Source organism: Opisthocomus hoazin, chromosome 3 (assembly GCF_030867145.1).
Source record: "Opisthocomus hoazin isolate bOpiHoa1 chromosome 3, bOpiHoa1.hap1, whole genome shotgun sequence".
NCBI lineage: Eukaryota > Metazoa > Chordata > Aves > Opisthocomiformes > Opisthocomidae > Opisthocomus > Opisthocomus hoazin.
Window position 1 is genome coordinate 28,788,790 of NC_134416.1, and position 15,090 is coordinate 28,803,879.

Genomic DNA, 15,090 nt, shown 5'->3' on the forward strand with positions numbered 1-15,090 from the left:
TACAAGCACGCCGGGGCCCAGCGTGGGATGACTTTTAAGCCAACAGCGTGGCCACCCCGCTGGGAACCACCGGGTTTGTTTGCAGAGGTGGTTGGGGGGAGCAGAGTTCCCTCTGGGGGTACCCAGCTCCGCTGTTGGGAGCCCTGCAGGGAGGTGCTCTCTGCTCCCCACCTTGCTGACGGCATATGTGCTCCCACAGAGCCTTTAATTTGCACATCCCAGTGACTCCCAGTGCCTTTACCGGTCCCTGCTGCCTCCCAGCAGGAACAGGCAGGGAAGCAGGGGAGGGGGCAGCTCCCAGGGGGTCTCTGGGAGGAAAAAGGAGCTTTTCTCTCGCAGCAGGAAGCTTGTCTCGAGGGGTCAGGCTTTGTCCTCAGCCATCCCCAGTGTTTCTGAAACTTATCCTAGTAAAATCCCACAGCAGCCGGCCATGGGAGCGAGGACCTGGCTTGGCCGGAGGCTATAAGGGCATGTGCTGGGGGGCTGCCTCTGGTCCCAAGGGGCGACCTGGGCTGAAGACATGGACCTGGGGTGGAAGAGAGAGGTCCTCGGGACATCTCAGGGATGGGTTTTAGGCTTATCGGTGAGAAACCTACTCAGCAGGCTGGGCAGCGTCGTATTATTTAGATACACGCAGCCTCTACTGGCTTCTGTTCTTAAATTAAAATAACATCTTCTCTCAATAAATACATGTTTCCTTAAACTCTGCTTCAGAGCACTTGTAACTAAGGAGATTTGGCCTGTTAAGATGGCCCGTGGAGAGGTGGACGAGTTTCCCTGTTTCTTAGCAGGAGCTCCAGATGGTTTCGCTGTTTATCAGGATGGACCAGAGATACACCGTCTCCCCCTCAGCCCAGCACACGTGCACACTTTCTCTTGCTGTTTACCACACCACAGGAGGCTTTTCACTCTATGCAATTTCTGCTGGTTTTGCTCTGAGTGAGAACTTCAGCCTAAATTGCTCTTGAAGCAGATGCTCTTCAATGAGACCAGTGTTCAGCAGAGAGGAGCTTGGCAAGAGCAACTTGTTCAGAAAGGCATTTTTCCTCATGCAGGAGTAAAACCAGGTGCAGAATCGCCAGACAGAGCGTGAGACGTGGAATAGGTTGCCCAGAGAAACTGTGGATGCACCATCATTGGACGTGTTCAAGGCCAGGTTGGACGGGGCTTTGAGCAACCCGGTCTAGTGGAAGATGTCCTTGCCCATGGCAGGGGCATAGGACATGATGGTCTTTGAAGGACCCTCCAACTCAAACCGTTTCATGGTTCTATGATTGCTAACAGAACGGGAGGGTTGGTGGTTCACCAAAGGTCCCTCATTCCCTCTGGGTGTGACTGCAAAGACCCCAGGGCTCCCTGGGGAAGTCCATCAGGCTGCAATGGCTGGGCACACGCAGGTAGCCAAGCACATGGCCACACACCCAGGAGAGAGCCCCGGGATCAAAGAGGAGTGTCAGTGGGTCTGGTCTCCGGAAACCAGACCTGCAGGTCCCAGTCACGTATGCACTGTGGGTCTCCTGATGCTCTTCTCGCGGCAAAGGGGCTTTGCCCCGGTGTCCCTGGGCCAGGCTGGGCCCCGCTGCCCAGGCACCTTTACCCTGGTCTGGTTCCTCCATGCATTCCCCTCCTCACCTGGTGCCGCTGGCATCGTCCTGGCAGCAAGCTCTGCCAGGGCTCCTTGCTGACCGGCAGCTTCCGAGCCGTTGGCCCATTGTACCCATTTCAGCGCCGTTGCGCGGGCAGCGCTGGGGCCTGGGCTCCTTCCTGGCTGCGGGCTGATCTCTGGGGGAGTTTGTCACCGGGCGCAGGCAGCCGCAGAGCTGGCTCGCTCTCCTTGCAGGCTCCCATTATACCGTCCTTGAGCCCAGAGACAGACAAAGGGTGCGAAAAGCAGCTCGGAGTTTGTGCTCCAGCATGTACACAGGGTGTGGAAACATCCACTTCCTCTCATTCTACGCTGATGTTTCCAGTGCAGCTTCATAACTACCCGTGGCGTGACAATGGCGGGGGGGGTGTAAGCTTCCCAAATGCCCTGACTGCTGCTTTCACCTGCTGCACCCATTTCAAGCTCTCCCTGTTCAAGCAGCTGCAGCCGAGCAGTGCTGGAGAGAAAGGGGAAGCTGAGAAAGCTAAAAGCCTCAGGAAACAAAAGCCTCTCCCCAGAGGGGATTAACAGCTTTCTGTTCCTCCATCTAGATGCATTAAAAGCATCTGCTCCTTAATTGTGTCTTTACGAGCCCCAGCGCTTCCCTGGTAATGGTTGCTGAGGCTGCAGCGTTTCCCTGGATGGCAAATGATGGGGAACTGGGAGGGCTGGGTCAGAGGAGCCAAGGGCACCGGGTGGCACCAGCCAAGGAGGCTCCGTTGGCTTGTGGTCCCTTCTGGCTCGACATCTGGTGAGGACGGGCAATGACTGTTGTTATTTCCACAAAGTGTGTCATCGAAGCATTGCTCTGCATTTATTCATGCTGTCAGAAAAAAGCCACTGGAGAGCAGCGCTAGCTCTGAACAGCGAAAGATGTTGAGGAAATTGCGGTTTGCTCACTGTATTTGGGGTGAGGAAGCAAAACTTCCCCGCCGAGAGCAGCCGACCCTCCGTTACTCCAACCTGTGTGACAGGAGTGTCGCAGCCACGCGTCTGTGGCTGCAAACCAGACAGCGTGGCTGTAGGGTCCTGCTCTTTTCTGTTGGCAGACCAGATGGTCCTGATCCACAGGTCTCAGCTCCAGCTCTTCCCCATCACCGTGCTCACAAATCCTTGGGACCCATCACAGCATCTCCAGCCTTCAGAGGAATTCAGTATTTCAGGATGTCTGGATGTCTCCCCGTCCCTGCAGGTTCGGGGTGCTGCGGGGGCAACCTGGAGTCTCAGCAAGTTCTGCGCTGAGTTTGGGTGTCCCGTGACACAACTCGCCTCTGCACAGCAATCGTGACAGAAAACACTGCCTGCGTGTCCCGTCACGTGTCTGACCATGCAGCAGGACGTTCCAGTGTTTGCAGAGGGACCACTGCGTACCACACACAGGTGAGCAACTTGGGCATTTTCAAGGGTGAAGCTGAGGTCTTTATATCCACACACACAAAGAGAAAGAAGAAAATGTTGAAAATGGCAAACGCAGCCTTTTCCTTCCCAAGGAAAAAGTACACTCTTCTTCTCAAACTATAAAGCAAACGGGAACTAATTTCTGACCGTACACTTTCAGGAGAAACGAGCAGCTGAGAGGTCCCTCTCCTGGCGTCGTCCCTGCCCCAGCCTTCCAGGACAATGTGACAAACACCAAGCTTTCAGCACGGCGGTTATTAAACATAGAGATACCGGCATAACTCCTGCGTCCCCTCGCCAAGGTCTCCGGGGGTTTGGCTCTCTGCAGGGCCTGGGAACGGAGAGGTGAGGGGCCGAGCCGGGACAGGGGGGCTGCAGCCTAGGGCTGTGCCCCAAAGCCATCGCCTGGACCCGTTGCCCCCTGAGAGGCCACCGAGGGAGGTGCTGACCCCCACAGTGCCCCAGCAGCTCCACGGCGAGTGGGAAGGGGTCGGGGGGAACCGCCGGCACGTGAGAGAGCAAAATCCGTTCATCCCAGCTCGGCTGCCTCTGGCGGGGTGCGATGGCGAGGGGGATTAGGTCGGGCTCCGGGAGATACCGAGCTGTTTGCTCCGGAGGGAGGTCGGTGCGACTCATCTTGTCCCAGGGATCAGGCAAAGCCAAAAGCAAATATCTCCATTCAGCATTTGCAGGAAGAACTGGAGACTTGGGTTTTTGCGTGGTTTGAAGGGGATTATCTTCCCGCAGTTGTAAACCAGGAGGAAAAGGTCACGGAGACCATGGGGTTACAGGTCGCTCTTTTCATTCCAGTTTCTTCCATACCCCATGAGCCTTTCTGCCACCCTGACGCAGAGAGCTGTAAAATGGAAATTTGATAACTGCTGTAATAGCAGGCGCTTGTGGAAATAAAAACCAACCGAAATCCAACCACAGCAAGGAACCATCTAGATCTGCCTCTTAATCGTTGCGTGTTTTCTGGGCGTAGCTGCTCTACTGCTATGAGAAGTACGTTTCCTTCTCTCTGCTTCTGATGCCGGGAGCACCACAGGTTGCGAGGAGATGGTCTGCGGCGGGCCCAGCTTTCACAGACGAACAAAAGAACAATTCTAAACATTTACAGGGAAGCTCTCAACGCCAGCTAATGCAGCGCTGCCTCCTGATGCCTGCAGAGCCACCGAGCTGCAGAGCTGTTCCACAGCTGAGCTTCAGACCTCGGTTATTTCCTACCCAACCCCAAGGCCTGCCTGACCTCTCCCCAGCTGCCAGGCTTGCAGCTGCTCCCGCTCTGATGGAGGCCACCCGGGAAAACTAAGGGGGTGACAAGCCTCGAGTAGCACCGCTGGGTTGGTAAAGCAGTCTGGGTCAGAGAGGGATACAGATGGTCATGGCTCTGGACCACCAAGGCTTACTGAAGCTCCACCAAGATAAAGTGGAAACGTTCACCTTACGGTGAGCCGAACGTCTCTCCCGCGGGGCTCCCTGGGGAGCGTCCCTGTGGCTGCATGGTCCCTGGCCCCAGCTGTGGGTGTGGGTCCTCCCCGTGGGCAGCTCGGCTGCCCTGCCTGGGGGCTACGTCCACAGCCCCGCGCCTGCCGCAGCCAGGGAGGATGGTGGCTTTTCCGAGTCACCCATCCGCGTGGCGTGGCACCCGTCGCCCGAGGGAGCGGCGCGGTGGAGACGGTGCGCAGACTGCAAAGGCGGCAAAGCTGGAGGAAGCCGGTGCTCAGAGAGCAGTTTGTCTGGAGGCGTCTTGGCTTCGTTTATTCTTCCTTCTGGACATATACAGAAGCTGGGGCTTCACGCTTTCAAACTGATGTCTGATGCCGCGTTTGGATTTTCATTCTTCTGACCAAAGGGCCTGCACTGCGACCCCGAGGCAGGGCTTGGCACGCAGCTCGCTGGCACCCAACCCGGCAGCACCCTCCTGCACAGCCGCCTGCCCCGGCCCTCGCCCGCTCGGGGAGCAGGGACAGGCACAGCCACCCCGGCGTGGAGCCCTGTGGCCCGACCCGCTGGCAGCGGGGCATGGGCACGGTCTGCAGGCCGTGGGGTGAAGCTGGAGACACTGGCTTCAGGCACAGGAGAGAGGGACAGGGGATTTCGGGCGGTTCAGACTGGACATTAGGAAAAATTTCTTCACTGAAAGAGTGGTCAGACATTGGAACAGGCTGCCCAGGGAAGTGGTGGAGTCCCTGTCCCTGGAGGTGTTCAAAAAACATGTAGATGTGGCACTTCGGGACATGGTTTAGCAGGCATGGTGTTATTGGGTTGACGGTTGGACTTGATGATCTTAGAGGTCTTTTCCAACCTTAATGATTCTAAGATTCTTTTAAAACGTGAAAAGGTACAGAAGAAAAGGGCGTGATACTGGGATCCTGGCTAGAGAAAAGAAACACAAAGAAAGAAAAGAAAAGAGAGAGGGAAACCAGGCGGTGTTGAGAGAGACCGGTTTTGAGAGGTTGGGTAGCTACCTCCTTCCACCATCCCCATTCACTCGTGGTTTTCATAGAGGGTAGGGCAACGTCATCCTCCCGCAGTCACCTACTGCTCTCGTGCTCCCTTTCAGGCTGACAACGAACAGCAAACCCCAGGAGCTCAGCGCGGACGGCACTGCCGTGCTGAGCACGCTGCAGCGATCTGACGGGCGGGATGCAATTCTGAGCACCGCGCCAGCTGCACTCCTCACCTCTGGCACCATCTCCCTCGGTCACACACCCGCCCCTACCATTAAAACGAATGCTGTAGTAACATACAAATCCATCACCTCCTCACTAGTAAACGAAACCTGTGAATTGTAAACATTATTTCTGATACTGTACCTTGTCGGTATAGACGAGTTCTAATTGTCTGCGGAAAGGACTCTTTTGGCACCCAGCCCCTATGATACTCGGCAACCAGCAAGAATCTCATTCCACTGGCTGTGATCATCCACTTGCCACATCCCTCCACTGCCACACCAACTGCAAAACCCCTGTCTTGCGCTTGTCCTGGCAGAGCTTCTCCGGACTGCGGAGCCAGGGGCAGCCTCCTGCCCCGTTCTGAAACCTCTCGTGTTCATGGAAGGAACAGCGTGGTGCAGGCTTGGGTCAACTGATGTAACAACGGCGACAAAACTCCTCCAGTCCTTGAAAATTTTTTTATTGCGCAGAGGGACAGATAAGAGAGTTTGAAATGCCACGTGATTAAATAAAACATTTAGAAACTTGAAAGACACTCATTACGTGAACGACACATTGTAGCTCCGTATTAATTTAAAAGAAGGAAAACCATGAAGTTGGAAATACAATCACAAGCTATTTCTTGAACAAATATCAAGCAATAAGAGAACAAAGGGGGGGTCAACCTGTTTCAAGTGTTCACTGGACAGCAAGAATGAAGAAAAGCTTCTATGAATTCCTGGAGCTTTTGACTCCTGTAATTATTTCCTAAATCATGTAGAGTGCCTATGTTAGCTATATTAACATTTTAGATAAATGACCTGGAAAAATAAAACACAACAGAGTAGTGTGTGCACTGAGGAGAAAGAGGGGGCCAAGCCACTGAACTGTTTGACAGAAAATTTTTAGATTAATTTATCATTTATCTGCAACACAAGTTGCTGTTAGCAGTAGTTCTTGCAAACTGCAAGGTCATTAAAGCTTTCGCATGCCCTTCTGAGCAGCGGATAATTGAAGGCATATCTAAAGCAAACTCCAAGCACGATTCTTGCATGGAAAGGTGTACCTGGAGAGCAAAAGCATTGAGAATAGGGTACAGGGTGAGAGCCGACATGCTGAAATGTCTCCATTTCTGCTGGTACTGGACTAACTAAATTAAAACGACATGGCTGTGTCTACAGATGGCATCATCACCTCTTCATTTCACTTCTAGACATTCCTGGCTTACCCGGGTCTGGTTACTACTTTTTAGCTATTCTGCCTGAAGCTGGTCATAAGCCAGACCGTTCTGGAGGAGGTATGTCGGAAGCGTGGCTCTGTTCCCCAGAATAACTTCATGACACACCGTCAGAATCTGCACAGAAAAAACTTTGTGCCTGTTACCATTGACAGTGATGCACCCTTGTACTGCTGGAAAGCGACAGTAAGAATGGACCTGTATAAGGGGAATTCATTAGGGTCACACTTGCTCACTTACGGATTGCAGCAACTTTCTATGCCCCTTTAGTCACATCAGTCCTCTTGAATAAATATGGTCACATGAGAAAGATTGTATTTCCTCTTGTACATTGATATTTCAGTGGGACTTGCAAGATCTGCAAAGTTTAGTTATGCTATGCCTGCATCATGCAAGCCTAACCTTGCCTGGCACGTGACCCACTGCAGACCATTTTTCAGGTGGCTCCTTAGCTCAAGTTTACAGGTTTGGCACTTGGTACATCACTGACAGGCAGCATGGCAGCAGCCTCACAACCAGTGAAGTCATACAGCCACGGCACTCAGCGGAAAGAACATTTTTGCTGTTTTAACAGCTACAGAACCTAATGGGCACTTTAATGACTACATTCACTACAAAGGTAATGACCTTGGTTTTATTTATAGTGGACATTTCACTTTGTTGGAAGCTTTGTATTCACCCCTTTTCTGAGGGATAGTGTGCACCAATAAACTAAGAATTGTGCAGACAAGTAGACTGAAGTAAAGAAAGCGTGACATGGAAATGCCAGTGCTAAACTGCACATTAATAAATGTACGTCCTGCTGGAAATCAGCTCTTCAGTTATGTACCTTGTTCTAGCCTTACTGGCAGACACATTCTATCAGTTAATAGCAACTGCATTGGACTAGCAAGCTACAGAGGTTTTGCCACACCAAGAGCAAACGTGCTAGAGGAACTGTGACCCTGAGATTTATGGCCATGTTACCGTAAGTTTAGTATCATGTATGATATCAACATAAGAATGTGCTCCTCTTTATGAAGTCAAGAACACCTGAAATACACTGCTGCTTCACCTCAGATACACGTGCCTGCATTGGAAATCTGCTAGGCCCAGCTAATTGTGTCCTCAGTCTCTGTTTTGGAATAAGCATGCTAACCTCGATTTATGCTTTTATGGTGTTTTTGCTGGTGAAAGTCCCTTGTTCAGTCATCTGAAGACACGCAACAGCTATAAAACCAGAAAACACTATTCATGTTTAATCGTTTACTGAAATACACGATTTAAAAAAAGTAGGGAGACGTTTCAGAGATACAAACAGGAGGTAGACACCTCACTTTAAGGTGTCCTGAAGGCCATTCATAATCTCCCTTAACACTTAATAAGTGGCACTTGAATAATTATTAACTTGCCTAAATTCCAAAGAATGATTATGATCTCTGTGTTATACTAAAGACAAAAAAGCCAGAAAATTAGAGAGACAGAGGTACATGGGCATATACAGGCACCTGTGAAAACATTTCTAAAAAGGTAAGAACAATTGCTTCCATTTCACTTGTGCGGAAACAGCACAGCAGAATTACTGTATTTCCCTGGGCATCCCACATCAGGTGACAGAAGATCAGGAACAAACACAAATACCTGTAACCCCTCTTCCGCCTGTTCTTCTGCATCGCTGTAACACTACTGTATCTCAAACACAAGGAAACTTTGTCACGTATAGTCCACACTCAAGAAAAACAATGATAAACTTCAAGAGACAAAAGCATACAGTACTACAACAAAGAAAAGTTAAAATTTCAAGTCAGAGTTGCTGTAAATAAGTGACTTTTAAATAGTCCCCTTGAAATATTAATTTAATTCACAAGTCCTCCTGTGCTGTGTAAAACTGGAAATAAGTTTGCTAAACATTATACTTCAAAGTAAATTACCAAAAAAAAAGAGAAAAAGAGTTAAGGGATTAAGAGTTGACAGCCTCTCCTGCCAACTGGAATGCTCAAACATTTTCCTCAAAGTAAGTGGTCCGTATCTTCGCAAAAGCCAGTAAATAATTTTTATCTTATTCTAATAACAACAACAGTAAGCTTAGTTCTGTCTTATTTTCATGTACCCTTCATTTTAAAGGCCTATGGCTTAGTGTTCAGAAATTTAAAAATATTTGTAAATAAACAAAGATAAAGCTGAATAGCACACAGTATAAAAAAATTGATAAATTTCAAAACCCTTACATTATTATTATTATTGAAAAGTGCACTACAATTAGTCTGTAGGTCAGAGATGCTTTGGTTGGGGACATAATTTCCATGATTAACTCCTCAACAAAGTTTTTCATCTTCTTAATTAAATAAGAAATCTTTCATCCACCAAGGTTTTGGATGCCAAATTCTTCTGCCCAAGTGTATTACGAATAAACCTAAATATCTAAGAACATTTTAGAAAAAATGTATTAACAAAGAAATACTTAAAACAGCACGTTTCAGTACCTAATATAATAACTTCATATTATCTTTAAATCATAAACAACTTGAGTGAATTAGGTGCTTAACTCCCTTTAGCATTTTAAATATATTTTCCAACACCTTTCCACCCTGAAATAAGATATAATTATGAGTGATTCATTTTAACAGATATTTGTGTCTTCTATTGAAAGTTATTTGTAGCCTCTTGTTCATTACAGGCATGTGAATACAATTAATTTCTCACAAACCTATTTGACAAAAAAATCTAAAAACTATTTTATAAGCTCTCAGTAGAATCTTCTGTCACCACAAACTGGTAACTTACTTCTTTAATTATCTAGTTAAATATGTAAACTTCTAATAAATACTAACCCACATTTTTAAAATAATACTTTGTTCTTAAATTAAAATTTACCTCTTGTTGCAAATATGTTAAAATAGCGGCTAAAACAAAACTTTGGGAAGCCAGATCCACAATGGAGAAAAACAGGATATCAAAGATGAGCAGCGTTGTCTCATTGCCATAATAGAGAACATCACTGAAAGAGTGTCCTTCATCTACAGAAAGAAAATAATTTTTGAACAATTATTATTTCTGTGAAGTCCAAGTTTGTGGAGTTCATCAGTCCGTGCTGGGAAAGCTGGTAAGATACAGGAAAGTCAGAGCAAGAGCTAACTATGGCATTCTATGGCATCATAAGAGCTAGTTATGTCAATCTATTTAAGAAAATAATACAAAACTTTTCACTTATAAAATGACTTAATACTGATGGAACACAATAGGAAAAGTCCGCATCACACACACAACTCTATTCACTCCTGAAATCTCAAACAGTTTGTTTAAAAAAGGCTGCTTTGAACAAGAAGCAAATGTGACTTCCTTGTCACTGAAATCTTTAGCAAGCGTTAACTCTGGCTCCAACTCAACAAAATAATTAAAATATATGCTTAAAGCCTTACTGAGGAGGAGGTTCAGAGCTTAACATTACTGGTGTTCGTTGGTTAACAGTTTCCCAGAAAATGGGTCTTTTAAGCTTAGAATTCCCTTTTCATAGCCAAAGTAGTCCAGACCACTTATCCACATCTTTATTTTATCAAAAAGCACCACTTTCAAAAGAGAAAAGAACACTTAAAATCAGCAATTACGGAAAATGGATTCTTTTTCTTTTTTCTACTTTTTAAGAAAAATTTCTAATGGAAGTTTAATTGGAAACAGAGTATTTTCATTACAAATTGTGTATGTCTGATTGGTATTATATAAGAATGACATACTTAGGATGTGTAATGGTCATCTGGTAGTATCTATGGATTGGATTGTAGTTCTGATAAGGCTGAGTTTCTGAACAGTGAAGCTGAAGAGCCAAGTACTTGAGGGATTCAAAATGAGGGCTGGCAACATCTTGGATCACTAGTTAATGTTTAGTTTTCAGGCAGGTCATGGCCATATTTATGGTCAGGGGTAGAATCAGGGTTTGAACTAAGGTTTTCAAAGATAATTTTTGATGGATTCTGTACAGCTCAGGGACTGAGGAAGCAGACTGGTATCAGGCCTAAATCCACAGCTCACATTTCATTGCAGTGTGGATACTGGTCCCCAGACCCCATCTATTAATAGCAGGAGACCAGGACTAGGGGCTTCAGAACCTTGAAAGTGGAGGAAGTGGAGGACCTAACACTGGATGAGGATTTCAGGGATGCGAGTATTGGTCATCTGGCAGTAATTACGAACAGTTTAAGGTTTTTGGAGCCTTGGCGTTTCACAGCATCAATCTTCCAGGGATTAAGATTTAGGAACGTATGTTGAAAGTTGAGATATGGTCAAGAACTTTCACTAAATCTATTTTCAATGCATGTGCTGGTCAATTGGAAATACTCATGGCTAGCTTTAGCATGGGCTTGGGATTCAGGATGGTAACATTGGAGAACCCGAGTCTGACTGATTTTGCATAGGTCCAGCGACCAGAACCAGCACTGGTGTCATCCCTGCTTCTGCTGGAATACTCAATTTTGCTGTGGGTATTGGCAATGCTTAAAAAGCTTCAAAATAAAATATTCAAGAACCCAAATTACTTAGTGGAGTCTGCAAAGATGAGTGGTGTATTAACATCACGTATTCCACTAAAACATCCTCATTACGATCAATATATTCCTCAAAGAAATTGTCTAGCTGTACTTTTAGTGGTTTCATCAGAAATTTGGTTCTATATAAAAAAAAAATTAGCATGAAGTTATTTAACTATTGTGGGTATTCTCTGCATTTACAAAGTGCATATTGGATCTAGACAGCAAGCCAAAGGAGCACTTCATAAACACGTGCACATCTCTACACAGTATCCTTTTAGTTGCCTAAAAGAAAAAACATTGCAGTCAAGCGACAAATTATAAATAGGATTTCTGTAACCTGAAGAACATCTCTTAAATACCTCCCTTGCCAGCGGTCATTTAACGACCTCTCCTGCTGTAAAGTCCAGTTTAGATTGTAAATTCTGGGAAAGAAATCTACACAGAAACCTACAAACTTATAATAGTACAAACAAAAAGTCACAAATGCTTTTACCATTGTAAAAAATACTTTTCTCTATTGGTTCCATGAACTCCATGCTAAGAATCCGTTCAAGCAGCAACTTATCTTTAACAATATAATCCATTTCTTTATGAACCTGTAAGAAAACAAAAACAATACTTCTTGTTTTATGATTTCAATGAAAAAGTACTTGTTACAAAGTGAGGTACAGCTACTTAGACCTCTATGAATGAAAAAGAACACTGGTCTATTCCAAGACAAAAGTAAGTACATATAGAAAAAAAGGATTTGTCATTTTTAAGAACAGGTTGCACTGTTGAACAGTATTCCCTTTTTTTTTCTTTTTTTTGTTTTAATGAAGCACTATTCCAGCTGCCATAAAGTCGTTAACAACAAGTCTATAAGCACATATGCTTAGAGAGAGATTAGTCTTTCAGATTTACAGTTTTTAATCTCTACTTCCTATAATTACATTTTCCTTAATATAGTAACATTCATATACATACGTGATCAATAAAAGAACTGAGAAATTTGTTCATGGTGTTGTATGCCCTTGTGCTTTGTTCGAAAGTATTTGCAGAAGAGTCCAAAAGCCTAGCAGGACCACGTTTCTGAAATATAACATGGCCGTGACGTCAGCAGAAAAAATACATATTTTAAATAACATTTACAGAATACAAATATCTCACTTACTCTTGTTAAGGTTTCGTGAATCCTGTCATAGTGCAGTCGCATTTTTCTTGAAATAGAAATCTGAAATGTCTGGCCATCTGTGTTTGGTAACAAGCCCCTCTGACTACACAGATTTTCCTACACAGTTAAAGCAATTGTAAATTAACATTATTAATGTCATTCATAGACCAAAAAAGTCAAAAGGTTTTCATTTTCTCTCTTTCATGTACACATAGTGCTCAGTATCTCTAAATATTTTAATCCACTGCACTCTTGGTTCTATTACAGCAAGATTTTCTTAGGACGTGAAATCCTGACCCCTACTGTCACAAAGTCATATTCCTCTTTTCACCTGTGTTCAGTTCATTACCTTCTAACACATCTCTTGACATTCACTCTGAAGCCCTTTCTTTTATGTTTATAATTTATTCTACATTTGTCCTGCTTTTTTTGTGCTTTGGACTGATTCCTGACTTTTTCCATATGTTTTTCAGGTAACATTTAATAAATCTCAAAACCCAAGAAAACAGAAAATTTGACATCTCCATGGGGAAAAAAACTTGCTTTTCCCAGAATTATATTAAAATAAGCAATCAGGAAAAAACTATAGGAATACACAAGTCAAAAATATTACTAAAATATTCCTCTATATCTCAATGTTTGAGATTTAATTTTCACATGGTTATGTTTTTTCTGTCCACCTATCATTGAAATAGCCATATCCTTCTTCCTACTTGTCCCTACAAAGATGCAAGACGTCATGAAATTTAGTGCAAAGTGCTCCAGTCTTATATGAGACATTTTACATTTGCCTGATCTTGCAGTAAAGATACAACATACGACAAACTAGAAAAAATACTGACTCAAATTAATTTCTGTATTAACAGGTTATGTCACCACAGGAGAAGAGATGGCACAAAAGAATTTACTGGAAAAGTAGACGTGTCTTTATTGGAGTTTTTCAGATTTATCTCTTCATGAAAGCTTTTTGGTATGCATCGTTTTGAATGTGGCCATGAGCTTATGAAAGCTTCAACACCAAAAAGAAGGCTCTTGAATACATGAAAAAAACTTTTTAGAAAAACAGGAAATTTATATCTATGAAATCTGAAGATGTAACAGAGAAGAAGAGATAGTGAAGAAGAAGAAAGATGAAGACCTGGTTAAAAGAACTACCGAGCCATATATTTACACACCAACAGCTAGTACCTTTTAAGTATCATAACTTGGTGCAATGCAATACACAAGTGCAGATCCATAATGCAAAGATGTGGGGTTTTTTTTAATAAGATAAATAATCAGAGCAGGTGTAAACTTTAATACTTTTACTTACTGCTTCTCTCTTTAGGTTCATATTCATTTCTTCCATATTGGTATCTGCATGTCCATGCACAGAGCGACCATGGATGTAATAACCAAAGCAGCTGTGTGACAAGAGAAACACTGAAATCTAAAAGAGATGGGAGAAGAGAAGAATACTTTTATTAAACATTATCATTTTAATTTTGAACTTTCGAATTCACAGTGGAGATCAGCAAGACCAGTGCTTCCACAAATACAGAGTAGGCAGGTACCAAAATAAATACGGCAGAAAAATATTTAATAACTCCTTTACTGATTATTTTTATCTATGTTTAACTAGAAACACACACCAACTTCAAGTTTATTTAGGTTATCAAAGGCAAGCATCACTACTTAGTTCCACAGAGACAAAAAATAAAAGCAATGTTATTAGCTTTTATTTTGATGCAAAAGTTATTTCTGTGATATATAATACATATGCATGATTCCAGTTGAGCTCCTAGGAGACTGTATTTAATAGAATTTCATTCAGTATGATACAGTGCTTACGTATCACATAAAAATCAAAATTAACTCTCTCTGCAACCCATGGACTACATAGGTTTTTCACAGAAAAGCAATAACCAAGGCTGGAAAGGCTGATAAAAGCAGTTAAAAGTTCTGCAAAATGAACTAACCCAACCTGTTCTGACTGCATTCTTCTTTGGTTAAAAAGGAATTAATGCAGTACAAAGCTTCAAGATCCATATTTAAAATAGAAAAAGGGAATTGGATCAGATGTAAGTGAAAATGTGTGAAAAAGATGATAACTGTCCAAGAGGGACAACCATGAAGTTCAGCAGTTGAGTGACAACCACAAGATAGGAGCAGAAACTGAATATAGACATATTAAATAAAACCCAGACAGCTGTGTCTGTAAGACAAAAGTACTAAAATGCAAGCCAGTAGACAGAACGGCAGCAAATGATTCTACACCTGATTTCTGTCTTAATTTGTTACTTTTTAATACTGTATGAGCATATGTAACCCATTTAACTTCAAAAAATAACCTAAAAATCACATATGTAGAAGAACATATTGATACCTATGGTTCCAGAACTTTTTTCCAATTAAACGTTTAACTGAAATCTTCTTGTAGATTGCACCAATAAAGTGAGCTGAAAGAAACACTGACTTTGGCTGTTAGCTATTAATCTCTGATTAAATTAAATGAATAA

General features: G+C 44.1%; 1 protein-coding gene across 3 annotated transcripts in view; it reads right to left on the reverse strand.

Annotated features, from left to right (window-relative positions):
• Positions 1-6,165: 6,165 nt before the first annotated feature.
• Positions 6,166-15,090, reverse strand: part of TMEM67 (transmembrane protein 67) — a 35,593-nt gene continuing 26,668 nt past the window's right edge. For all 3 annotated transcript variants that reach the window (XM_075415860.1, XM_075415859.1, XM_075415861.1), the window contains exons 23-28: positions 13,905-14,021; positions 12,593-12,709; positions 12,406-12,510; positions 11,933-12,035; positions 9,791-9,933; positions 6,166-9,337 (exon numbers count right to left, since the gene is read on the reverse strand). In XM_075415860.1, coding sequence (XP_075271975.1) covers positions 9,257-9,337; positions 9,791-9,933; positions 11,933-12,035; positions 12,406-12,510; positions 12,593-12,709; positions 13,905-14,021 — 666 coding nt within the window. In that variant the 3' untranslated portion in view covers positions 6,166-9,256. The remainder of the gene's footprint in view (positions 9,338-9,790; positions 9,934-11,932; positions 12,036-12,405; positions 12,511-12,592; positions 12,710-13,904; positions 14,022-15,090) is intronic.